Genomic DNA, 26401 nt, shown 5'->3' on the forward strand with positions numbered 1-26401 from the left:
TTTCCAGTCTGTGAATCTGACTGAGACTGAGCAGAAAATACAGAGCAATATTAAAGTAGAAAACTAACAAATAATAATAAATAAAGGCCGGGGGTGGTTTATCATGATGGGGGAAGTGAACTGGGAGGATTATAACTTTTAACAAGATCATGAGAGGTACTCTTTAAAATTTTACATAAGAAAATGAAGGAAAAGGACCTCAGTTAGGGAGAAAAACTAATGAATCATTTGAGCCATGTGTCTTTACAAAGGAAGAGGTTGTATGTCAGATGTATAAAGTAAAGACAAATAAGTCACAGGGGCCTGATGGGATACACCCAAGGTTATTAAAAGAACTTAGCAGTGAGCTAGCAAAACCGTCAACAGATTTATTTAACCAATAGATTGGAAATTACCAAATGTTGTGCCCATTCAAAAGAAAGGTTGCAGGGAGGAATCAGGTAACTAAAGACCAGTAAGCCTGACATCAATAGTGAGGAAATGAATGGAAACCCTACTAAAGGATAGGAGAGATCATGTCCCTGATCTTCTGGATTTTTTTTGAATGGGTGACTAAAATAAAAAATGGCAGTAGACAGTGCATATCTAGATTTTAGTAAGGCTTCTGACACTGTCCCACATAAAAGACTTATCAATAAACTGCAGTTTTTGAGCTTGGACTCCCATATTGTTAAATGGATTAAAAGGGGTTCTCCGGTGCTTAGACATCTTATCCCCTATCCAAAAGGGATAGGGGATAAGATGCCTGATCGCAGGAGTCCCGCCGCTGGGGACCCCCGGGATCTTGCACGCGGCACCCTGTTTGTAATCAGTCCCCGGAGCATGTTCGCTCTGGGTCTGATTACCGACGACCACAAGGCCGGCGGCGTGTGTCCCCAGCGGCGGGACTCCCGCGATCAGGCATCTTATCCCCTATCCTTTGGATAGGGGATAAGATTTGTAAGCACCGTAGAACCCCTTTAAATCAGTGGCTCAGGGACAGACAACAAAGGGTTGTAGTCAATGGAAAATATTTAGGGGCCCTCAGGGATCTGGACTGGAACAGAGTTGGTTTCTACCAAAAACAGCACCACACTTCTTGGTTTTTCAACTTAGCTCCATTAACTACAATGGAACTGAACTGCAATACCACAAACAACCTGAAGACAAGAGTGGCACTGTTTGTTTGTTTTTTCTTAGTTAGTTTTTTTCCCCACAAATCAGCTGTTTTGGGGAAACCCTTTTAAGTTAGTTAGCAGCTAAATAAACAATACGATAGTACGCTGATAAAGAACTACAGAGATAGCAATACAAGCTGAGACACGCTGCTCTCTGTATGACATTATACAGGTATTCACCCGGGGGCAAAAGTGAGAATAACACCATCTCAATGTTGGGTTTTAACAGCAAATTTTCGGACGATGAATCCTTTAAACCAGTGTTCTCCAAACTGTGGGCCTCTAGATCCGAAACTACAACTCCCAGCATGCCCGGAGTTGTAGTTTTGCAACAGCTGGAGGACCGTTTGGAGACCACGGTCTTAAACGCTTTATTTCTTTAAAATGGGTTAAGAAAGATTAGTAAAGCATAGCTGCTTTTCTTCCAGAAACAGCGCCACCCTTGTGCTCAGGTTGTGCTCGGAATTGCAGATTAATTCCATTGAAGTGAATGGAACCAAGTTGTAATACCACACACAACCTGAGAATGAGTGTGGTGCTGTTCTTGAAAGAAAGCTGCTATGTGTAACTAAAGGGCCTGTTCAAGTATTGCAGCTGTGCTACATTGAAGTGAACCGCTCTGAGCCGCAATACCACACACAACCAGTGTTCAAAGGGTGGCGCTCTTCTTGGGCAAAGTATTACTGCAAAGTCTTATTAGTAAAAAAAAAAGATTTTAGCTCAGTGGTCTTTAAACTGTGGACCTTCAGGTGTTTCAAAACTACAACTCCCAGCATGCCCGGACAGCCGTTGGCTGTCCGGGCATGCTGGGAGTTGTAGTTTTGCAAAAATAAAAAAAAATGTATAAAAAAAAATGCATTCCAATGCACTTTGCATTGGTATTACCAAAGGTCTGTCCAAGTATTGCAACTCTGTTACGTTGAAAAGAACAGCTCTGAGCCGCAATACCACACACAACCAGTGGTCAAAGGGTGGCGCTCTTTTCGGGCAAAGTCTTATTAGAAATAAAGGGTTATGGCTCATTGGTCAGTGGACCGTCAGGTTATCCAATCAGTGGACCTTCACGTGTTGCAAAACTACAACTCCCAGCATGCTGGGAGTTGTAGTTTTGCACAGAAAAATTGTATAATGAATGCATTGTGCTAGTTTTTTGCGCATACGGACAGATCATGGATCCTGCTGAACAAGCGACAGATGGAGAAGGAATTGTGGAGGCCGGGATGTTATTCTCAGCGTGAACACAATAGACTTATAAAAGGGAACCCTGCCAAGTATTTCACACCGCCAAACAATGCCCCCATGCTGAACGGGATTTATGCTTTGATATCATTTATAATGCGCAGGACGGACAAGACACTGCGGTCTCCAGATCTTGGTAAAGCATCGACATAAAAGCCTCTTCTATGGACGTCCATCATTCAAGAGTAAGGATAAAGGATAACACCGCTTATTACTATCCCAGATATGAGATCTCTATGGGATCAGGATATATAGTAGTTATACAGCTCCCCTCTAGCTCTATCTGTATACTGCTGCTGCTATCACTATGTGTTCAGGATATATAGTGGTTATACACCTACCCTCCAGATCTGTGTACTGCTGCTTCTCTCGCTATGGGATCAGGATATATAGTAGTTATACACCTCCTCTCCAGATCTATCTATCTGTATACTGCTGCTATCTCTATGGGATCAGGATATATAGTAGTTATACACATCCCCTCCAGCTCTATCTGTATACTGCTGCTATCTCTATGGGATCAGGATATATAGTAGTTATACACATCCCCTCCAGCTCTATCTGTATACTGCTGCTATCTCTATGGGATCAGGATATATAGTAGTTATACACCTTCCCTCCAGCTCTATCTGTATACTGCTGCTATCTCTATGGGATCAGGATATATATAGTAGTTATACACCTCCCCTCCAGCTCTATCTGTATACTGCTGCTATCTCTATGGGATCAGGATATATATAGTAGTTATACACCTCCTCTCCAGATCTATCTATCTGTATACTGCAGCTATCTCTATGGGATCAGGATATATAGTAGTTATACATCTCCACTCCAGATATTTCTGTATAATGGTGCTATCTCTACATGATCAGGATATATATACCTCCCATCCAGCTTTATCTGTTCACTGCTGCTATCTCTATGAGATCAGGATATATAGTAGTTATAAGTTATACACTTCCCCTCCAGCTCAATCTGTATACTGCTGCTGCTATCTCTATGTGAATAGGATATATAGTAGTTATACTTCTCCTCCCCAGCTCTATCTGTATACTGTTGCTATCTCTATAGGATTAGGATACATAGTAGTTATACTCCTCCCCTCCATATCTTTCTGTATACTGCTGCTATCTCTGTGTGATTAGGATATATAGTAGTTATACTTCTCCCCTCCAGCTCTATCGGTATACTGCTGCTGTCTCTAGGATTAGGATATATAGTAGTTATACTCCTCCACTCCATATCTATCTGTATACTGCTGCTATCTCAGGATATATAGTAGTTATACACTTCCTCTGAGGCTATGTTTACACAGTTTAGTTTTTTTTGCTGTGTTTCTTCTATTTTTGTAGTGATTTTCCCAAAACCACAGCAAAAAAATTGCTATTTTTTGCAGTTGTGCAAATGTGTAATTTTTACAGCGATGTTGGAAAATGGCAGCAAAAACAGCCCATATGCTGTAAATGTCCACTGTGTGATTTGCCTGATGACTTCAAATTTTCAGAAAACCCCACAATTGTGTTTATAGCTCAAATCACATTCACCTCATGATAACATTTCTCTACAAAACACACTTTGAATAGCCAAAAGCATCAAAACTGCACATAATGTGAACTGTCCCCCAACCCACTTATGAGTCTAATCAGTTCACCTGGTTGATCTCCAGCACCAGCAGTCTAATTAGATGACCAGGTGCAGTGATCAAACTCCACACTCTTTCTCTGCAAAGCCAGAGGATTCATGGGAAATGTAGGCAGCAGTAGGAAATCATTTCAGTAATAGAATTGCAATCAGTATGGCTGCAAACTCATGCCTGCCACATCAGCTAGAACAGGTAAGCACAAGGCGTGCACAAGAACTTCTACATTATTCTCTAATAATAGCCTATGCTATGCTGCACTATATAAGCAAACAAAAATGTATTGAATACCTGTTTATTTGCTATGATGTGCTGTTATGTTTAAATGGGCACGGTCACCAACATTTTTTTTTTATATGTTGTAGTACTACAAAATATCTCTAATATAGTTTCATTTTTTATAATTTTTATTAAAATGGTTTAATTTACATTTGAAAACTGCCCACTAGGGGTCTCCCTCCTAGTGGCTGGCTGCAGGCTGGCATGACGTCACGCTTGAATTCGGACCGATGCCGGCCTGGCATTGGTCCTAATTCATTCAGCCTGCGCTCGCTCCCTGCCTGTCAATCAATCGGACAGGCGGGAGCGAGCGCTGTGAAAGCGGGGGCTTGAGCGCATTGGCTCCCTAGCCTCGCACTGGCCCCGCCCCCAGACATACGCGCGGCAGCACGCAGTGCTGTGCTGCTGCTGGTTCTGTCTTGGACATGTTATAGGGAGCTGTAAGGGATCCGGTAGTGCGGCCGTGATTTTATAGGGAGTTTTTTGGAGGCGGGCCGGGGGGTTGGGGGCGATGGGGGGGATTTGCGCTGCGGCCGTGGTCTTATAAAGGAACTGTGGGGTGGGGGCGGAGCGGGTTTCGCCGTTACAAAGATTGTTTTCAGCACAGGGGGCCTCTAGTTGTTTCACCACTACAATTCCCAGCATGCCCTGAAAGCCAATAGATGTCAGGGCAAGCTGGGAGTTGTAGTGGTGAAACAGCTGGAGGCACCCTGTATATTTGAACTAAGGGCGGAAGTCGGCCCTCCTAGCAGGCATCAGTGACGTCACGCCTGCTGGGGAAGGCTGCTTGGTTGTGAGCACACTACCAGGCATGGTAAAAAAAAAATTAAAGGCAGGAAGGGGGTTAGGGATAGATTGGTAATAGGCAGGGACAGAAAAAAATATATAGGATGGTGGGAGCTACCCTTTAATTTATTTTTTATATTTCCATAAATTTTTCTTTGCAGTGCCGCTCAACACCTCTTAAAACTCCAGCTGGGTTGTGTCTGGATTTAGTCGCTGTATAATGCCATATGCCATTGTAGAAACTTTTACGAGCAGGTGCTCTGAAGGTCATTGTGCGGCTGGTACTGGGTGAAGGGGCGCGCGCTGCAGGCAGAAGCGGCTGGCATCTTTATCCATCTTTTGTATACCCTGGATAGTCACAGCCTTTAAAGGGGTACTCCGGTGGAAAACATTTTCTTTTAAATCAACTGGTGTCAGAAAGTTAAACAGATTTGTAAATTACTTCTATTAAAAAATCTTAATCCTTCCAGTACTTATCAGCTGCTGTATGTTGCACAGGAAGTTCTTTTCTTTTTGAATTTCTTTTCTGTCTGACCACAGTGCTCTCTGCTGACACCTCTGTCTATTTTAGGAACTGTCCAGAGTAGGAGAAAATCACCATAGCTAACCTCTCCTGCTCTGGACAGTTCCTGACATGGACAGAGGTGTCAGCAGAGAGCACTGTGGTCAGACAGAAAGGAAATGCAAAAAGAAAAGAACTTCCTGTGGAACATACAGCAGCTGATAAGTGCTGGAAGGATTAAGATTTTTTTTAATAGAAGTTATTTACAAATCTGACAACAGTTGATTTAAAAGAAAATGTTTTGCAGTGGAGTAGCCCTTTAATATTCCAGGAGCAGCTTCTTCCCATCTGATGCGGTCCCTGACAACAGTAGGGGCGCAGGGTGAAAGCTGTCGGAGCTCGTCCCTCTCTGACAGGTTTTGCAGAATCCAGGTGACCCCCTGCAACTCACTGCTGGGCCATGTGGAACCCGTGTGGGTGCGGTCTGACCGATCCTACACATAGATCTTCATTGATGGAAGGATCTGAATCCCTTAAAGCAGTGCTCTTCAAACTGTGGACCTCCAGCTGTTGCAAAACTACAACTCCCAGCATGCTCGGACAGCCGTTGGCTGTCCGGGCATGATGGGAGTTGTAGTTTTGCAATAGTTGGAGGTCCCCAGCATGGAGACCATTGTCTTAAAGGGTTGCTCTGGTGAAAAATAATTTTTTTCATACCAACTGGCTCAAGAAAGTTAAACAGATTTGTAAATTGCTTCTATTTAAAAAAAATCTTAATCCTTCCAGTACTTATCAGCTGCTGTATACTACAGAGGAAGTTGTGTAGTTCTTTCCAGTGTGACCACAGTGCTTTCTGCTGACTGTCCAGGGAAGAAACAAATCCCCAAACAAACTTCTCCTGCTCTGTGCAGTTCCTGAGACAGAAAGAGGTGTCAGCAGAAAACACTGTGGTCAGACTGGAAAGGACTACACAACTTCCTCTGTTGTATACAGCAGCTGATAAGTACCGGAAGGATTAAAAAATTTTAATAGAAGTAATTTATAAATCTGCTTAACTTTCTTGAGCCAGTTGATATGAAGAAAAAAAAAGTTTTTTTTCACCGGAGTACCCCTTTAAATGCTTTATTTATTTAAAGGAGTTATCCAGAATTAGTAAATCATAGCTGCTTTTGTTAAGAAACGGCGCCACTCTTATGCTCAGGTTGTGTATGGTACTGCAGATCAGCTTTATTAAAGTAAATGAAACCTAGTTGTAATACCACACTCAACCTGAGGACAAGTGTGGCACTGTTCTTGGAAGAGAGCTGCTATGTTTTACTGACACTGGATAACCCCTTTAAAGTGTCAGTCCAAGTATCACAGTTCTGTTACCTTGAAATGACCGGCTCTGAGACGCAATACCACACACAACCAGTGGTCAAAGGGTGGCGCTCTTTTTGGAAGAAGGTCTCGTTCTCTGTAACCCCAGAGACACATAGTTATACAGAGGGACTGTAAGCACAAGTGGTGGAATGTCTTCTGCTGGAATTTCAAAGTGTTCTCTGTGCAGCGGAATCCCATTGCCAGCAATGGGATTCCGCTGCCCCGGAATTTCCAACCGAAATTCTTAAGGGGAATTCCATAGTGTGAACCTAGCCTTAAAGGGGTACTCCAATGGAAAAAAATTTTTTTTACAATTAACTGGTGCCAAAAAGTTAAAACAGATTTGTAAATTACTTCTATTTAAAAATCCTAATCCTTCCAGTACTTATCAGCTGCTTTATGATCCGAAGTTTGTGTAGATCTTTCCATTCAGACCACAGTGCTCTCTGCTGCCACCTATGTCCGTGTCAGTAACTGTCCAGAGTAGGAGCAAATCACCATAACAAACCTATCCTGCTCCGGACAGTTCCTGACACGGACAGAGGTGTCAGCAGAGAGCACTGTGGTCAGACTGGAAAGAACGACACAACTTCCTCTGGAGCATACAGCAGCTGATAAGTACTGGAAGGATTAAGATTTTTTAAATAGAAGTAAGTTATGCAAAGGGGCTGTATGCGCAACTCCAGGTGTTGCAAAACTACAACTCCCAGCATGCCCGGACAGCCGTTGGCTGTCCGGGCATGCTGGGAGTTGTAGTTTTGCATCAGCTGGAGGTCCACGGTTTGGAGACCACTGTCTTAAATGCTTTATTTCTTTGAACTAGAACTGTCTGGATGGCACAGGACAGAATGGCGTCAGACTGTGCACTAATATACCGCAGATTTCTGTAGTTCCCTTTTTTCTGAGAACCTCCTTTCTTCTTAGGGCCGAAACCATTCAAGTTCCTACTATTCATTTCAAGTCAGTTCCCTGCAGAAGTAAGAGCATATATCTCGACAGGCAAGCCAACTGTGGGGACCCTAGTGCGGGTGGGCTGGGGGGCCCCTCAGGCTTCTATTAGGCTGGGGTTCAAGTGAAATTCGGCTGCAGCAGAATCCTATTACTATCAATGGGAGTCCGCTGCACGGCGCACACTACAGAATTTCTGCTAATGAATCCTGCTGTACAGCGTTTCCCAACCAGTGTAGTAGTTGCTGCAAAACCACAACTCCCAGCATGCCCGGACAGCCGAAGGCAACATAAGAGCCATTGCACTGGACTGCAACCTTTAAATGGGTACACCAGTGGAAAACATTTTTTTTAATTAACTGGCTCCAGAAAGTTAAACAGATTTGTAAATTACTTCTATTAAAAAAATCTTAATTCTTTCAGTACTTATGAGCTGCTGAAGTTGAGTTGTTCTTTTCTGTCTAAGTGCTCTCCGATGACACCTGTCTCGGGAACTGTCCAGAGTAGAAGCAAATCCCCATAGCAAACCTCTTCTACTCTGTGCAGTTCCCGAGACAAGCAGAGGTGTCAGCAGAGAGCACTGTTGCCAGACTGAAAAGAACAACTCAACTTCAGCAGCTGTTAATTATTGGAAGGATTAAGATTTTTTAATAGAAGTAATTTACAAATCTGTTTCACTTTCTGAAGCCAGTTGATATATATATATATATATATGTATTAAAAAATTGACATTACAGACAACGTTCAGACGAGCGGATTTTCCGCACGTATTTCGCTGCGGATCCGCCGCTGAAGGACCTCTGTATGCTGCCTTTACAGGTGCCTGCTAGGAGCGGTAATATGCCGCTACGAGCAGACACACTGCGATGTGCGAGTGACCGCGCGCATGCGCAGTATACTCGCACATCGCGGCAGCTCTCGGCCTAGCTCATAGAGCAGAGGGAGCGGCTGTAAATCCACTCGTCTGGATGTACCCTTAATCCTTCCAGTACTTATCAGCTGCTGCATGCTCCAGAGGATGCTGCATGCTAAGGGTTAGTTCACATGTGTGTATATTCTGCTGCAGTTTTGCTGTAGCAGATTTTGCTGCCTATTCAAAAGGGCAGCAAAATCTGCAGCAGCAAATCTGAAGCAGAACATTTGCATATGTGAATGTATCCTAAATTCATTTCTGTGCAGAAAATTCGCAGCCAATCCACCACCTGTGATCCTAAGTCTGGGTTCACACAGCTGAAAATGTGCGGAATGTCCAGACAGGCGGACATTCCACACATTTGCACGATCTGGGGGCCACTAGGACCGCTCGGAAATGCACCATCTTACAGTCTATTCTTTTTGCTGATGCCGGAATCTGAATTTCTGCGGCAAAAACATCTGGCAGGGAAATTCTACCGAGTGCACAGTGCAGCAGGATCCAATTGAAATGAAATGCAATGGAATGTCAGTGCGGAATATTCTGACAGAATTCCACAAGGACATTTCGCCATAGGAAAACACCCTAAGGGTACGTTTACATGGGCGGATTACCTGCGGAATTTCCGCAGCGTATTTGCTGCGGAAAAACCGCTGCAGATTTTGCTACCATTAAAGGGGCACTCCCCTGGAAAACATTATTTTTAAATAAACTGGTGCCAGAAAGTTAAACAGATTTGTAAATTACTTCTATTTAAAAATCCCTGTATGCTCCACAGGAAGTTCTTTTCTTTTTTAAATTTCCTTTCTGTCTGACCACAGTGCTCTCTGCTGACACCTCTGTCCATTTTAAGAACTTTCCAGAGAAGAAGCAAATCCCCATAGCAAACTTATCCTGCTCTGGACAATTCCTAAAATGGAGAGAAACACAGAGGTGTCAGCAGAGAGCACTGTGGTCAGACAGAAAGGAAATTCAAAAAGAAGAGAACTTTCTGTGAACCTATAGCAGCTGATAAGTACTTGAAGGATTAAGATTTTTACATATGAAGTAATTTATAAATCTGTTTAACTTTCTGGCACCAGTTGATTTAACAAAAATATTTTTATGGGGAGTACCCCTTTAACTAAAATGGGTCAGCAGAAAATCCGCTATACATGCAGATTTGCAGATTCTCCTTCAGGCCCAATGAAGTCAATGGTAGAAATCCGCTGCGGGAAATTCCGCAAGTAGAGATGAGCGAACTTACAGTAAATTCGATTCGTCACAAACTTCTCGGCTCGGCAGTTGATGACTTATCCTGCATAAATTAGTTCAGCTTTCTGGTGCTCCCGTGGGCTGGAAAAGGTGGATACAGTCCTAGGAGACTCTTTCCTAGGACTGTATCCACTTTTTCCAGCCCACCGGAGCACCGGAAAGATGAACTAATTTATGCAGGAAAAGTCAGCAACCGCCGAGCTGAGAAGTTTGTGACGAATCGAATTTACTGTAAGTTCGCTCATCTCTATCCGGAAGTAATCCGCCCGTGTGAACATACCCTTATACTTGCCTTCCTAATGCCCTGATACAACAGTGCCAACACATCTCCCGACGATTTCCGTTCTTCCTGCCTGGCGGCGATGTGTCATGTGACCGCCGCAGCCAACGATGCCACATATTATCAGCGAAGCAAGAAAAACAGATTAAGGCAGAGGGGAGCTAAGATTGATAAATTGAGTATTCACCCTTTAGTTCCTTTACAAAATTGTTGTTATGTTTGCTTTCAAAAACTGCACCCCTCCTTTCCTCAGGTTGTGTGCGGTATTACAACTCAGCCCCATTCACTTCAATGGAACAGAGGTGAAATACCACACACAAACTGAGGACAATAGTGGCGCTGTTTCTTGAATCCTGGCTAACTCCTTTAAATATTACTCACAGCTGAGCAAGTATATACAGTACTATTAATCCACGACTGATATATTTAAAGGGGTACACCGGTGGAAAACTTTTTTTTTTTTTTTAAATCAACTGTTGCCAGAAAGTTAAACAGATTTGTAAATGACTTCTATATAAAAAAAAAATCTTTACCCTTCCAGTATTTTTTAGCAGCTGTATGCAACAGAGGAAATTGTTTTCTTTTGGAATTTCTTTTTTGTCTTGTCCACAGTGCTCTCTGCTGACACCTCTGTCTGTATCAGGAACTGTCCAGAGCAGGCGAAAATCCTCATAGCAAACCTATCCTGCTCTGGACAGTACCTGATACGGACAGAGGTGTCAGCAGAGAGCACTGTGGACAAGACAAAAAAGAAATTCACAAAGAAAAGAATTTCCTCTGTAGCATACAGCTGGTAAAAAGTACTGGAAGGGTAAAGATTTTTTTAATAGAAGTAATTTACAAATCTGTTTAACTTTCTGGCACCAGTTGATTTAAAAAAAAATTAAAAAAATTCACCGGAGTACCCCTTTTACCCGCACTCACACATTGTCGCACAATGGGAAAGGAAGAATTGCGCTGCTGATGCGTTTTGCCGGTGGAGGATTGTCTAAACTGGATACTAGTGTCACAAACCCTCAGCTGTGAGAAATGTCAGGTTTGTATGGATCCTTGTGAGTGGATAATGAGAGTCAACAATGTAACATCAGGCAGAGTCTATATACACAGCTCCTTATCTTTATAGTGCACTCAGCAGTGCGGACTGGATCGATATACTGTGTCTGACAAATGCTCCTATTTAAAGGGGTACTCCGGTGGAAAGAACTTTTCATATATATATATATATATATATATATATTAATTTTTTTTTATTTTTTTTTTTTAAATCAACTGATACCAAAACGTTAAACAGATTTGTAAATTACTTATATAAAAAATTCTTAACCCTTCCAGTACTTATTAGCGGCTATATACTACAGAGAAAATTCTTTTCTTTTTGGATTTCTTTACTGTCACGACCACAGTGCTCTCTGCTGACACCTCTGTCCAGAGCAGGAGAACCTGTAATAAGATAGAAAAGGGACAACCGTATATGGCGCCTCGTGTATTACCCCAGTGGAAACAAAGGTAGGTATAAGATACAGCAGCTGGGGCAATGTAATGCCCCCTTCAGATGGCCACTCACCTTGGTATAAAGAAATAAAGGCGTATCACCCAACACCCAGGGGGGGGTACAGTATGGGAGGTCATCTGCTGTGCCGCAGTTCACTGGACTCAGAGAGGGAGGGTCCTGATAGAGATGCGAGGATAGGGAGAAAAAGACCTATAAACCGGCGCTGCTGATTCACCACATCAGAGACAGAGATAGGGGTTCAGGAGCCACTTGGGATCCACTTTTATTGAGATTACGCGTTTCGAGGGGAGCCCCCTCTTCTTCAGATCAGTCCATTTTAAGAACTGTCCAGAGTAGGAGAAAATCCCCATAGCAAACATATGCTGCTCTGGACAGTTCCTAAAATGGACAGAGATGTCAGCAGAGAGCGCTGTGCTCGTGATGTCAGCAGAGAGCTCTGTGTTCCAAAAAGGAAAGAATTCCCTCTGTAGTATTTAGCAGCTAATAAGTACTGGAAGGATTAAGATTTTTTAATAGAAGTAATTTACAAATCTGTTTAACTTTCTGGGACCAGTTGATTAAAAAAAAAAAGTCTTTAAAGGGGTACTCCGGAGGGGGGAAAAAATGTTTGAAATCAACTGGTTCCAGAAAGTTCTACAGATTTGTAAATTACTGAAAGGATTAAAGGGGTACTCCGGTGGAATTTTTTATTTATTTTTAATTTATTTTTTTATGAACTGGTGCCAGAAAGTTAAACAGATTTGTAAATTGTTTCTATTTTAAAATCTTAATCCTTTCAGTACTCATCAGCTGCTGTATGCTCCAGAGGAAGTTGTGTAGTTCTTTCCAGTTTTACCCCAGTGCTCTCTGCTGACACCTCTGTCCATGTCAGGAACTGTCCAGAGTAGGAGCAAATCCCCATAGCAAACATCTCCTGCTCTGGACACTTCCTGACATGGACAGAGGTGTCAGCATAGAGCACTGTCGTCATACTGGAAAGAACTACACAACTTCCTCTGGAGCATACGGCAGCTAATAAGTACTAGAAGTGTTAAAGGTGGTTATCCAGGAAAAAACTTTTTTTTATATATCAACTGGCTCCAGAAAGTTAAACAGATTTGTAAATTACTTCTATTAAAAAATCGTAATCATTTCAGTACTTATGAGCCTCTGAAGTTAAGGTTGTTCTTTTCTGTCTAAGTGCTCTCTGATGACACGTGTCTCGGGAACCGCCCAGTTTAGAAGCAAATCCCCATAGCAAACATCTTCTAGACTGGGCGGTTCCTGAGACACGTGTCATCAGAGAGCACTTAGACAGAAAAGAACAACCTTAACTTCAGAAGCTCATAAGTACTGAAAGGATTAAGATTTTTTAATAGAAGTAATTTAAAAATCTGTTTAACTTTCTGGAGCCAGTTGATATATATAAAAAAGTTTTTTTCCTGGAATACCCCTTTAATAGTGTGTAGTAACTGCAAGACAACCCAGTAATATTCCACAATGTACATTGTTTCTACCTATTATGTATCTGGAGTGAATCCAAAGCAAACTCCTTCTCCGAATTCACGTCCCCTCCCCGAGCCGCAGGAACAAGACGAGGCCGCCATCCCGGGTCCCCATAAGGATCAATGATTAATATACACAGGTTATCCTTCATTAGCCACAACCTGATACCCACCGTACCTGCTGAGCGACGGCCACACTCTGCCGCCTCCCGGAGCCGATTAGGAGAAGGAGACGCCACGTGCGGCCGACATCCTGCGGTCACGGGGTAATAGGCCCCGGGAAAATAACAACTAGAAGGATTAAGAATTTTTAATAGAAGTCATTTACAAATCTGTTTAACTTTCTGGCACCAGTTGATAAAAAAAAAAAAAAAAAAAAAAACGGAGTACCCCTTTAAGGGAGTGTTTCCTAACTAGGGTGCTTCAGCTGTTGCAAAACTACAACTCCCAGCATGCCCAGACAGCCAAAGGCTGTCCGGGCATGCTGGGAGTTGTAGTTTTGCAACAGCTGGAGGTCCACAGTTTGGAGGCCACTGACCTAGAGTATCACCTATCACCATGATAGGTAAGTTGTCGCTGGGAGTTGTAGTTTTGCAACAGCTGGAGGCCCACAGTATGGAGGCCACTGACCTAGATTATCACCTATCCCCATGATAGGTGAGTGGTCGCTGGGAGTTGTAGTTTTGCAACAGCTGGAGGCCCACAGTATGGAGACCACTGACCTAGAGTATCACCTATCCCCATGATAGGTGAGTTGTCGCTGGGAGATGTAGTTTTGCAACAGCTGGAGGCCCACAATTTGGAGATCACTGACCTAGAGTATCACCTATCCACATGATAGGTGAGTTGTCGCTTTGCAACAGCTGGAGGCCCACAATTTGGAGATGACTGACCTAGAGTATCACCTATCCCCATGATAGGTGAGTGGTCGCTGGGAGTTGTAGTTTTGCAACAGCTGGAGGCCCACAATTTGGAGATGACTGACCTAGAGTATTACCTATCCATATGATAGGCGAGTCGTTGCTGGGAGTTGTAGTTTTGCAACAGCTGGAGGCCCACAGTATGGAGGCCACTGACCTAGAGTATCACCTATCCCCATGATAGGTGAGTTGTCGCTGGGAGTTGTAGTTTTGCAACAGCTGGAGGTCCACAGTTTGGAGGCCACTGACCTAGAGTATCACCTATCCACATGATAGGTGAGTCGTTGCTGGGAGTTGTAGTTTTGCAACAGCTGGAGGCCCACAGTATGCAGACCACTGACCTAGAGTATCACCTATCCCCATGATAGGTGAGTCATTGCTGGGAGTTGTAGTTTTGCAACAGCTGGAGGCCCACAATTTGGAGATGACTGACCTAGAGTATCATCTATCCACATGATAGGTGAGTCGTTGCTGGGAGTTGTAGTTTTGCAACAGCTGGAGGCCCACAGTATGGAGACCACTGACCTAGAGTATCACCTATCCACATGACAGGCGAGTTGTCTCTGGGAGTTGTAAATGGTTAAAGAACTTAGAAAAACTGGGTCATAGAATCCCAGAAAACAAACAAGCTGCTCATTGAGAAGACGTCAATCCGATTACTACCTGTAAGAGAACGTTTACCCCGGTAGGATAACAAAATAAATAAATGTATTCTAGCAAGATCCAGGATTATATGCAGGATTATAAAAACATGACCGATTTCTTTCCGAAACAGCGCCACACCTGTCCTCAGGTTGTATGTGGTATTGCAGTTCAGTTCTATATAAGGGGTTATCCCAAGATGAAAACTTATCTTTTATCCTAGTGTTTCCCATCCAGGGGGCCTCCAGCTGTTGCAAAACTACAACTCCCAGCATGCCCAGACAGCCGTTGAAAGGTGTACCTAACAAAATGGCCAGTGAGTGTCTCTGACCAGCCATACTCTCCACAATGCAAAACACTCTATAAGAGTCCCTCAGGTGTGAAACATGTCCTTGCAGTACAACATTCCATATCGTCGTAGCCAATAAAATCTCTATAATTTATGATGATCCCACCGATCTATAAATTCAGTGTTTCCCATCCAGGGTGCCTCCAGCTGTTGCAAAACTACAACTCCCAGTATGCCCAGATAGCCTTTGGCTGCCTCCCGCTGTTGCAGCACTACAACTCCCAGCATGCACCGACAGCCTTTGGCTGCCTCCATCTGCTGCAAAGCTACAACTCCCAGCATGCTGGGAGTTGTAGTTTTGCAACAGCTGGAGGCACGCTAGCCAAGAGCTGCAAACCTAGGTACTGGTATAGCTTCAGTTCTCAGAGTTACAGCTCTTGGCTAGTGTGCCTCAAGCTGTTGCAAAACTACTACTCCCAGCATGCTGGGAGTTGTAGTTTTGCGACAGCTGGAGGCAGCCAAAGACTGTCCGTGCATGCTGGGAGTTGTAGTTTTGCAACAGCTGGAGGCAGCCAAAGATTACCCATGCATGCTGAGAGGTGTAGTGTGAACAGCTGGAGGCAGCCAGTGGCTCTATGTGCATGCTGGGAGTTGTAGTTTTGCAACAGCTGGAGGCACACTAGCCAAGAGCTGCAACCCTAGGTACTGGAGGGGTCTCTATGTGTCTCTGATGTATTTTCTGGATGTATCAGCTGGAGGCAGCCAAAGGCTGTCCGTGCTTGCTGGGAGTTGTAGTTTTGCAACAGCTGGAGGCAGCCAAAGGCTGTCCGTACCTGCTGGCAGTTGTAGTGTTTCAACAGCTGGAGGCAGCCAGTGGCTATATTTTCATGCTGGGAGTTTTGGTTTTGCAACAGCTGGAGGCACATTAGCCAAGAGCTGAAACCCTATAGACTGGTGGGGTCTCTATGTGTCTCAGATGTATTTTTACATGTATAACCCCAGTCCCTAGCTGTAACAGCTCTTGGCTAGTGTGCCTCCAGCTGTTGGAAAACTACTACTCCCGGCATGTTGGGAGTTGTATTGCTGCAACAGCTGGAGGCAGCCAAAGGCTGTCTGTGCATGCTGGGAGTTGTAGTGCTGCAACAGCTGGAGGCAGCCAGTGGCTCTATGTGCATGCTGGGAGTTGTAGTTTTGCAACAGCTGGAGGCACACTAGTGAAGAGCTGCAACCCTATGGACTGGTGGGGTCTCTATGTGTCTCTGAAGTATTTTCGGATGTATTTCATGGCATAAATAGGTTAATCCAGCCTGACACTCAGCGTTTCTTGTCTATAAGTCTCTTTTTTTTAAATGCCTGCAGATTTGAGCGGCGGCCCAGCTGTCTGTAGCCACACTGCCTGCCTGTTCTGTGCTGCGCAAATCCTCCAGAAATAAGCTGTGGGCCACACGTATGCCACTTGTTGACTGCGTGTCCCTGTGGGAGGGGGGTGCCATACACCCACTGCAGGAAAACATTGGCGCACTCACTGGTAATGAAGCACTGAGGCGGCAAACGCATTAACCTGGAGATAAAGACGGCACTAAAGTGCAATTCATCTTGTCGTCTGGAAAAAAAAACTAAAGACTAAACAAAAAAAAATAACCCAGATCTACACGTAAGGTATTGGGAATACTGCTGGTGCCTATCTGCACAGATAGCGTGATTGCTTCCTTTCCGCTCTTCATCACAGTACCCCCCATAGGACATCTGCCAGTTCCCCATCCAGAGCTGCTGCCGCATATTTCATTTCACAGCCGACTATCGCACAATCAGTGAGGGTGCAGCACCAGCTGTATTCATTCCCTGTCTGCTCCTCTGCCTGTGTCATTGTTCAGCATAAGGCAGCATGCTGTAATCACACCTTGGGAGATGGTGATGTAGGCAGTAGGGACTGGTCAGTGGTGGTGACATCATGAAGGGGTGTGGCTAGAGATCAGAGACAAGATCAAGCCACACCTCCTGAGACAGGGTGATGTGTTGTCTCAACAGAGAGGGAAAAAGCAATGAGCTGCTGAGACAACACCCCTCTGACAATAAGATGACAACACAACTTGCTGTCTGGAGAGAAGGAGGAGCCAGGGAGCTGCTGAGACAACACCACACTGACAATGAGAAGACTAAACAACTTTCCATCAGGAGAGAGGGAGGAGCCGGGAAGCCGCTAAGACAATGCCACACTGACAATGAGAGGACTACACAACTTCCTGTCAGGAGAGGGGGAGGAGTCAGTGAGCTTTGAGACAACAACACACTGACAATGAAAGGACTACAAAACTTCCTGTGTGGTGAATCACGCAAAAACATGCTGAGGACAGAACAATTTTGATAGCACTTTAATAGTAAGTTATATATCGTGGGGCAATAGTTTTCTTTCAATACAATTTTGTGATATCAGAAAACCCCTTTAACATGTTGCAGCCCCTCAGTTCAAGGTTTTGCTGGGGGTCCAGTTTAGATGATAAGAGAAAGTATAGAACTACTTCAAGAATCTGCAATGATTGTAGGGTCTGTCGAACACCCTATTAGGAAATAGAACCTTAAAGGGGTAGTCCAGTGGTGAAAAACGTATCCCCTATCCTAAGGATAGGGGATAAGTTTCAGATCACGGGGGGTCTGACAGCTGGGGCCCCCCGTGATCTCTCTGTACGGGGGCCAGGCTCTCCGGCCAGATAGCGGGTGTCGGCCACCGCACGAAGCGGCGGCTGACACGCCCCCTCAATACATCTCTATGGCAGTATCGGAGATTGCCAACGGCAGCGCCCCGGCTCTGCCATAGAGTTGTATTGAGGGGGTGTGTCAGCCGCCGCTTCGTGCGGTGGTCAACACGCCCCCTTCCCGCGGGCTGCAGGGGCCCCGTACAGGAGATCGCGGGGGGCCCCAGCAGTCGGACCACCCGCGATCTGAAACTTATCCCCTATCCTTAGGATAGGGGATACGTTTTTCACCACTAGACTCCTCCTTTAATAGGATACAGCTACAAAGAGCGTCTCTCACTCTGGAGGACCTGTCCTGTCCTGCAGTATTATGCACCATTTCACCTGTGGTGGCGCTGCAGGAAAACTGACAGCTAGGTCTACCCATCTAGCAAACTGGAATTTTTCAAAGTGGACAATAACTCCTTAAAAGGGGTATTCCTGGAAAAAATTTTTTTTTAGATATCAACTGGCTCCAGAAAGTTAAACAGATTTGTAAATTACTTCTATTTAAAAATCTTAATCCTTTCAGTACTTATGAGCTTCTGAAGTTGAGTTGTTCTTTTCTGTCTAAGTGCTCTCTGATGACACGTGTCTCGGGAAACGCCCAGTTTAGAAGCAAATCCCCATAGCAAACCTCTTCTAAACTGGGCGTTTCCAGAGACACGTGTCATCAGAGAGCACTTAGACAGAAAAGAACAACCTTAACTTCAGAAGCTCATAAGTACTGAAAGGATTAAGATTTTTTAATAGAAGTAATTTACAAATCTGTTTAACTTTCCGGAGCCAGTTGATATCTAAAAAAAAGTTTTGGCCTGGAATACCCTTTTAAGGGTGCGTTCACACGCTATTACTAGCAGCGAGTTTCACGCTGCGGGAAACCTGCTGCGAGTTAAGCTACCATTGATTTGAATGGGTCCACAGACAGACCGCAATAGTGTCAGATTTGCGGACTGTCCGCGGACCCATTTTAATCAATGGTAGCGTAACTCGCAGCGGGTTTCCCGCAGTGTGAAACGCGCTGCTAGTAATAGCGTGTGAATGCACCCTAAAGGGGTACTCTGCCCCTAGACATCTTATCCCCCTATCCAAAGGATACAGGATAAGATGTCTGATCGCGGGGGTCCACCTCGATCTCCCTGCTGCACCCGGTAGTCGTTTAGAGCGTCGGGTGCAGTGCCGGAGACTTGTGATGTCACAGCCACGCCACGCACGTGATGTCACGGCCACGCCCTCTCAATGCAAGTCTATGGGAGGGGGCGTGACGTTGTCACGCCCCCTCCCATAGACTTGCATTGAGAGGGCATGGCGGTGACGTCACGTCATCCGGCATGGAGCAAAGTTTGCTCCATGCTCCGGATGTCTGGGGTGCCGCAGCCGAGATCGCGGGGGTAGGGGATAAGATGTCTAGGGGAGGAGTACCCCTTTAAATAATAAGTGCTCCATAGGGATCAACTAAATATGCGCATAAACAGCAATACCCTAATCTATACCTGTAATTTCAATTACTCTCTTCCAATAGGAGTGCAGTGAAGTCATATACACCGCCTGCAATGTTTGGTAGGATCACTCCGCACTGCAAGGTTATCACTGGACGAAAACCCTGACAAGCAATTGCTTCCACTATTCAGATGTTTACACGTTGCAGAATGTAAAAATATTAAACCTGCTCAACAATTCAACCCCTGGGAGCGAGGGTTAAATTTGTTCTGTACAGAGCCACCTCTGGGACCAATCCCCAAGGGAAGCCCGAATTATCATACATTTACTACAAAACCATACCGCCCAATTAGGTTTCCAAGCTTATCTCATTGTTAGTTCAATGTTGTTGTAAATCTGTATGATTTATTCATTAATTATTCATGAGAGTCTGAATTATTATATAACTACCATAATACTGCTCCCAATGTACAAGAATATAACTACTATAATACTGCTCCTATATACAAGAATATAACTACTATAATACTGCTCCTATATACAAGAATATAACTACTATAATACTGCCCCTATATACAAGAATATAACTACTATAATACTGCCCCTATATACAAGAATATAACTACTATAATACTGCTCCTATATACAAGAATATAACTACTATAATACTGCTCCTATATACAAGAATATATCTACTATAATACTGCCTCCTATATACAAGAATATAACTACTATAATACTGCTGCTATATACAAAAATATAACTACTACAATACTGCCTCCTATATACAAGAATATAACTCCTATAATACTGCTCCTATATACAAGAATATAACTCCTATAATACTGCTCCTATATACAAGAATATATCTACTATAATACTGCCTCCTATATACAAGAATATAACTACTATAATACTACTCCTATATACAAGAATATATCTACTATAATACTGCCTCCTATATACAAGAATATAACTACTATAATACTGCTCCTATATACAAGAATATAACTACTATAATACTGCCTCCTATATACAAGAATATAACTACTATAATACTGCTCCTATATACAAGAATATAACTACTATAATACTGCTCCTATATACAAGAATATATCTACTATAACACTGCTCCTATATTCAAGAATATAACTACTATAATACTGCCTCCTATACACAAGAATATAACTACTATAATACTGCCCTATGTACAAGAATATAACTACTATAATACTGCTCCTATATACAAGAATATAACTACTATAATACTACTCCTATGTACAAGAATATAACTACTATAATACTACTCCTATATACAAGAATATAACTACTATAATACTACTCCTATATACAAGAATATAACTACTATAATACTGCTCCTATATACAAGAAGATAACTACTATAATACTGCTCCTATGTACAAGAATATAACTACTATAATACTGCTCCCTATATACAAGAATATAACTACTATAATACTGCCCCTATATACAAGAATATAACTACTATAATACTGCCCCCTATATACAAGAATATAACTACTATAATACTTCCTCCTATATACAAGAATATAACTACTATAATACTGCTCCTATATACAAGAATATAACTACTATAATACTGCTCCTATATACAAGAATATAACTACTATAATACTGCTCCTATATACAAGAATATAACTACTATAATACTGCCTCCTATATACAAGAATATGACTAATATAATACTGCTCCTATATACAAGAATATAACTACTATAATACTGCCTCCTATATACAAGAATATAACTACTATAATACTGCCTCCTATATACAAGAATATATCTACTATAATACTGCCTCCTATATACAAGAATATAACTACTATAATACTACTCCTATATACAAGAATATATCTACTATAATACTGCCTCCTATATACAAGAATATAACTACTATAATACTGCTCCTATCTCCAAGAATATAACTACTATAATACTGCCTCCTATATACAAGAATATAACTACTATAATACTGCTCCTATATACAAGAATATAACTACTATAATACTGCTCCTATATACAAGAATATATCTACTATAACACTGCTCCTATATTCAAGAATATAACTACTATAATACTACTCCTATATACAAGAATATAACTACTATAATACTGCCTCCTATACACAAGAATATAACTACTATAATACTGCCCTATGTACAAGAATATAACTACTATAATACTGCTCCTATATACAAGAATATAACTACTATAATACTACTCCTATGTACAAGAATATAACTACTATAATACTACTCCTATATACAAGAATATAACTACTATAATACTACTCCTATATACAAGAATATAACTACTATAATACTGCTCCTATATACAAGAAGATAACTACTATAATACTGCTCCTATGTACAAGAATATAACTACTATAATACTGCTCCCTATATACAAGAATATAACTACTATAATACTGCCCCCTATATACAAGAATATAACTACTATAATACTGTCCCCTATATACAAGAATAAAACTACTATTATACTGCCTCCTATATACAAGAATATAACTACTATAATACTGCTCCTATATACAATAATATAACTACTATAATACTGCTCCTATATACAAGAATATAACTACTATAATACTGCTCCTATATATAAGAATATAACTACTATAATACTGCCTCCTATATACAAGAATATCACTACTATAATACTGCTCCTATATACAAGAATATAACTACTATAATACTGCCTCCTATATACAAGAATATAACTACTATAATACTGCCTCATATTTACAGGAATATGTTATTATGTCATGTAATCCCATCTCCATAGCGTTGTGTTCCCCAGTTCACAGTCTCTTCTCTGTAGATGAATACAGCAGTAGTGGGAGGTCAGGAGGCGCGGCTCTGTGGTTATAGGAAAAACACCCGCCAGTATTTGGAGGACAGGAGTCACCAATCATCTGGGTCTAGATGACCTTGGGAAAGGGACATTGTCTGAAGACGCCAAAAAAGGTGTTTATACAACAACGCACAGCTGGATTGGTATCTATACATGAAGCAGAGCTGGATTGGTATCTATACATGAAGCAGAGCTGGATTTGTCTTTCACCTGTTACTTTTTTTGATTCCACAACAATAAATTTTCTCACAGGTTTTTCTATAGTCCCATCGATAACACATCAGAGAATCACTGCAGACTGATATGATACCAATCTCCTATCTATCTAATTATCTATCTATCTCATATCTATCTATCTATCTCATATCTATCTCATATCTATCTATCCATCTCTCATATCTATCTATCCCATATCTATCTATATATCTATCTCATATCTATCTATCTCTCATATCTATCTGTCTCATATCCATCTATCTCATATCTATCTCTCTCATATCTATCTATCTATCTTTCCATCTCATATCTATCTATCCATCTCATATCTATCTATCCATCTCATATCTATCTATCTATCTATCCATCTCATATCTATCTCATATCTATCTATCTATCTATCTATCCCATATCTATCTATCTATCTATCTATCTATCTCATATCTATCTCATATCTATCTCCTGTCTATCTATCTCATATCTATCTATCCATCTCTCATATCTATCTATCCCATATCTATCTATATATCTATCTCATATCTATCTATCTCTCATATCTATCTGTCTCATATCCATCTATCTCATATCTATCTCTCTCATATCTATCTATCTATCTATCTATCTCATATCTATCTATCTCATATCTATATCTCATATCTATCTATCCATCTTTCTCATATCTATCTATCTCATATCTATCTATCTATCTATCTATCTATGGACTGACACTTTGTACATATCCCCCTATTTCATCCGTCCATATATAGACCCTCATTAATAATAGAGAAAAGTCTCTGCCCCCCTGTATTCCTCTGCGGACATTGTGGTCTCACCAGTGTTGGATCGGATGTTCTGTCTCAGGAAATCTCCGCTGGACAGATGCTGCAGCCCGAAGTTCTTGGCGATCCTTTGGCACACGGTCCCTTTGCCAGATCCCGGGGGTCCCAGAATGACAGCTCGCAGGAGTTTGGACGCCATCAGAAGGAGTGTTTGTACTTCTGGAAACCCAACTCCGACGGGGATCTGTACGAGAACCAATGGGGACATAAGATTTGGTTACAGCCTCCCGCCCTGTCCCGGCCCCTCTGAAGATGCCAAAGAAAACTTAAATAAAATTAACCCCTTCCACCCTGGATTAAAGCGAAACGACCTCCTATCATAATAATAGGAGACATCAATCTGCTGTATTAGATCTGGAAATGATTTGCGACCTTTCACTCTTAGGCTGTGACACTACAACTCCCAGCATGGCCTGACAACTGCATGCAACCTGTTGGCTTCCCATCGGTTGTGACACTACAACTACAACTCCCAGCATGGTCTGACAGCTGCTTGCATTCTGTAGCTCCTCAGTCTGTTGTGACACTACAACAGTGTTCTCCAAACTGTGGGCCTCCAGCTGTTGCAAAACTACAATTCCCAGCATGCCCGGACAGCCAACGGCTGTCCGGGCATGCTGGGAGTTGTAGTTTTGCAACAGCTGGAGTCCCAACAGTTTAGAGACCTCTGCACTACAATGTTCATTGATGCACTGACAACTGTTACCTGAAGCTCCCTAGCTGTTGTGACACTACAACTCCCAGCATGGCCTGACAGCTACTTGCATTCTGCAGCTCCCAATCTGGTGTGACACAACAACTCCCAGCATGGCCTGACAGCTTCTTGTATTTTGTAATTCGCAACCTGTTGTGACACTAAAAAGAGTGGTCTACAAACAGTGGTCCTCCAGCTGTTGCAACACAACAACTCCAAGCATGCCCGGACAGCCGTTGGCCACCCAGGCATGCTGGGAGTTGTAGTTTTATAACAGCTGGGGGTCCACAGTTTAGAGGCCTCTGCACTACAATGTTCAATGATGCACTGACAGCTGTATTTGCAACCTGCTACAACTCCCAGCATGGCCTGAGAGCTTCTTGCATTCTGTAGTTTCCAAACTGTTGTGACACTACAACCCCCAGCATGGCCTGACAGCTGCTTCCCTTCTGTAGCTCCCAAACTGTTGTGACACTACAACTCCCAGCATGGCCTGACAGCTTCTTGCATTCTGTAGCTCCTCAGTCCGTTGTGATACTACAACAGTGTTCTCCAAACTGTGGGCCTCCAGCTGTTGCAAAACTACAACTCCCAGCATGCCCGGACAGCCAACGGCTGTCCGGGCATGCTGGGAGTTGTAGTTTTGCAACAGCTGGACTCCCAACAGTTTAGAGACCTCTGCTCTACAATGTTCATTGATGCACTGACAACTGTTTCCTGAAGCTCCCTAGCTGTTGTGACACTACAACTCCCAGCATGGCCTGACAGCTTCTTGTATTTTGTAACTCGCAACCTGTTGCGACACTACAAAACAGTGGTCTACAAACAGAGGACCTCCAGCTGTTGCAACACAACAACACCAAGCATGCCCAGACAGCCGTCGGCCGCCCGGGCATGCTGGGAGTTGTAGTTTTACAACAGCTGGGGGTCCACAGTTTAGAGACCTCTGCACTACAATGTTCAATAATGCACTGGCAATTGTATTTGCAACCTGCTACTCCCTGACTGTTGTGACACTACAACTCCCAGCATGGCCTGACAGCTGCTTCCCTTCTGTATCTCCCAAATCTGTTGTGACACTACAACCCCCAGCATGGCCTGACAGCTGCTTCCCTTCTGTATCTCCCAAATCTGTTGTGACACTACAACAGTGGTCTCCAAACTTCGGACCTCCAGCTGTTGCAAAACTAAAACTCCCAGCATGCCCGGATGGCCAACGGCTGTCCAGGCAACTGGGAGTTGTAGTTTTGCAACAGCTTGGAGAACACTGCAATGTCCACTGATGCACTGACAACTGTTTGCAACCTGCGGCTCCTCCGTAGCTGTTATGACACTACAACTCCCAGCATGGCCTTAATTGGTGTCGGGAAAATAGAGACTCCCTAAAACTAACGCCCTGAAAAACAGCTACAACCTGGGACTCCCCAGAGAATATGACAAACTACAACTACCAGCACGCCCAGCTCTCCATATGCAACCTGCGGCTTTCCAGCTGTTGTGGCACAACAACTCCCAGCATTCCCAGTTCTCCATTTACGGCTGTTGTGGACCCTCAGAATGGCTCCAAAGCTATATGGATATTAATTATAAAGATAAAACTGATGTAAATGATAGAAAACAGTAGCTACAAAAACTAGGGCAGACGGGATCCCCTGGTGCCACCTTAAGGTGCAGTCAGAGCCCTTCCTTTTGCACTTTGCAGCTTTGATTGACAGCGGAGACGATGCACGGCGGAATACGTTGGCGCTATATAAATAAAGAATTATTATTGTTAATGTTTTTTATGGTTATTATTGTTCTTATTGAGACACAACATCCTGCAGATTGCAAAGTCCCAACTCACCTCCTGTGTATCCGGAATATGGCGAGTAAAGCAGCAGGAGGGATTCTTTACATTACATGTTCCAGGTCCAGGCTGGGAGCCTTTAAGGGAGAGAGAGGATTGTCTGAGGCTCAGGAGGGACACGACGCCCAGGCTGCTCCCTCCTCACACATCAGCAGCAAAGAATTCTGCACAATTCATTGTGGAGCCTCAGACGCCCCCTCCGCAGAGCCTTCTGGGAGATGTAGTCTCACGGCTGCTCACAATAACATAGGACTATAGGAGCTCAAACTACTGCAGCTCTTTGGAGCCATCTAGAGGACAATGTTGGGAACTGTTAGAATGTTTTGGCTACAGTTTTAATTTTGCTAGAAATTGTGTCACTTTTTTTTTTTTTTTTTTTTTTATACAGTAAGGAATTTTTTTTTCGGATTTATGCAATTAGTAATGTTATATAATAAAAGTATTCATTGGTGCCTAGTAAAATGTTCTCAGGCGAAAGTGTAGTCTAGTTACAGTCTAATGTCTTGAGTGCCTTAA

At 42.9% G+C, this 26401-nt stretch overlaps 1 protein-coding gene across 3 annotated transcripts in view; it reads right to left on the minus strand.

Moving 5' to 3' along the window:
- The window catches only part of AK4 (adenylate kinase 4), a 61035-nt gene extending 34980 nt beyond the window's left edge, over positions 1-26055 (minus strand). The window contains exons 1-3 of one of the 3 annotated variants that reach the window (XM_056532845.1): positions 25883-26055; positions 25702-25785; positions 23340-23529 (exon numbers count right to left, since the gene is read on the minus strand). In XM_056532845.1, the coding sequence (XP_056388820.1) occupies positions 23340-23484 (145 nt within the window). In that variant the 5' untranslated portion in view covers positions 23485-23529; positions 25702-25785; positions 25883-26055. Of the gene's footprint in view, positions 1-23339; positions 23530-25701; positions 25786-25882 lie in introns of those variants that run through there. The other 2 variants (XM_056532844.1, XM_056532846.1) reach the window with 2 other exon arrangements.
- Between the last annotated feature and the right edge of the window lie 346 nt (positions 26056-26401).

This window comes from Hyla sarda, chromosome 7 (genome assembly GCF_029499605.1).
Source record: "Hyla sarda isolate aHylSar1 chromosome 7, aHylSar1.hap1, whole genome shotgun sequence".
In the NCBI taxonomy this organism is placed as follows: Eukaryota; Metazoa; Chordata; class Amphibia; order Anura; family Hylidae; genus Hyla; species Hyla sarda.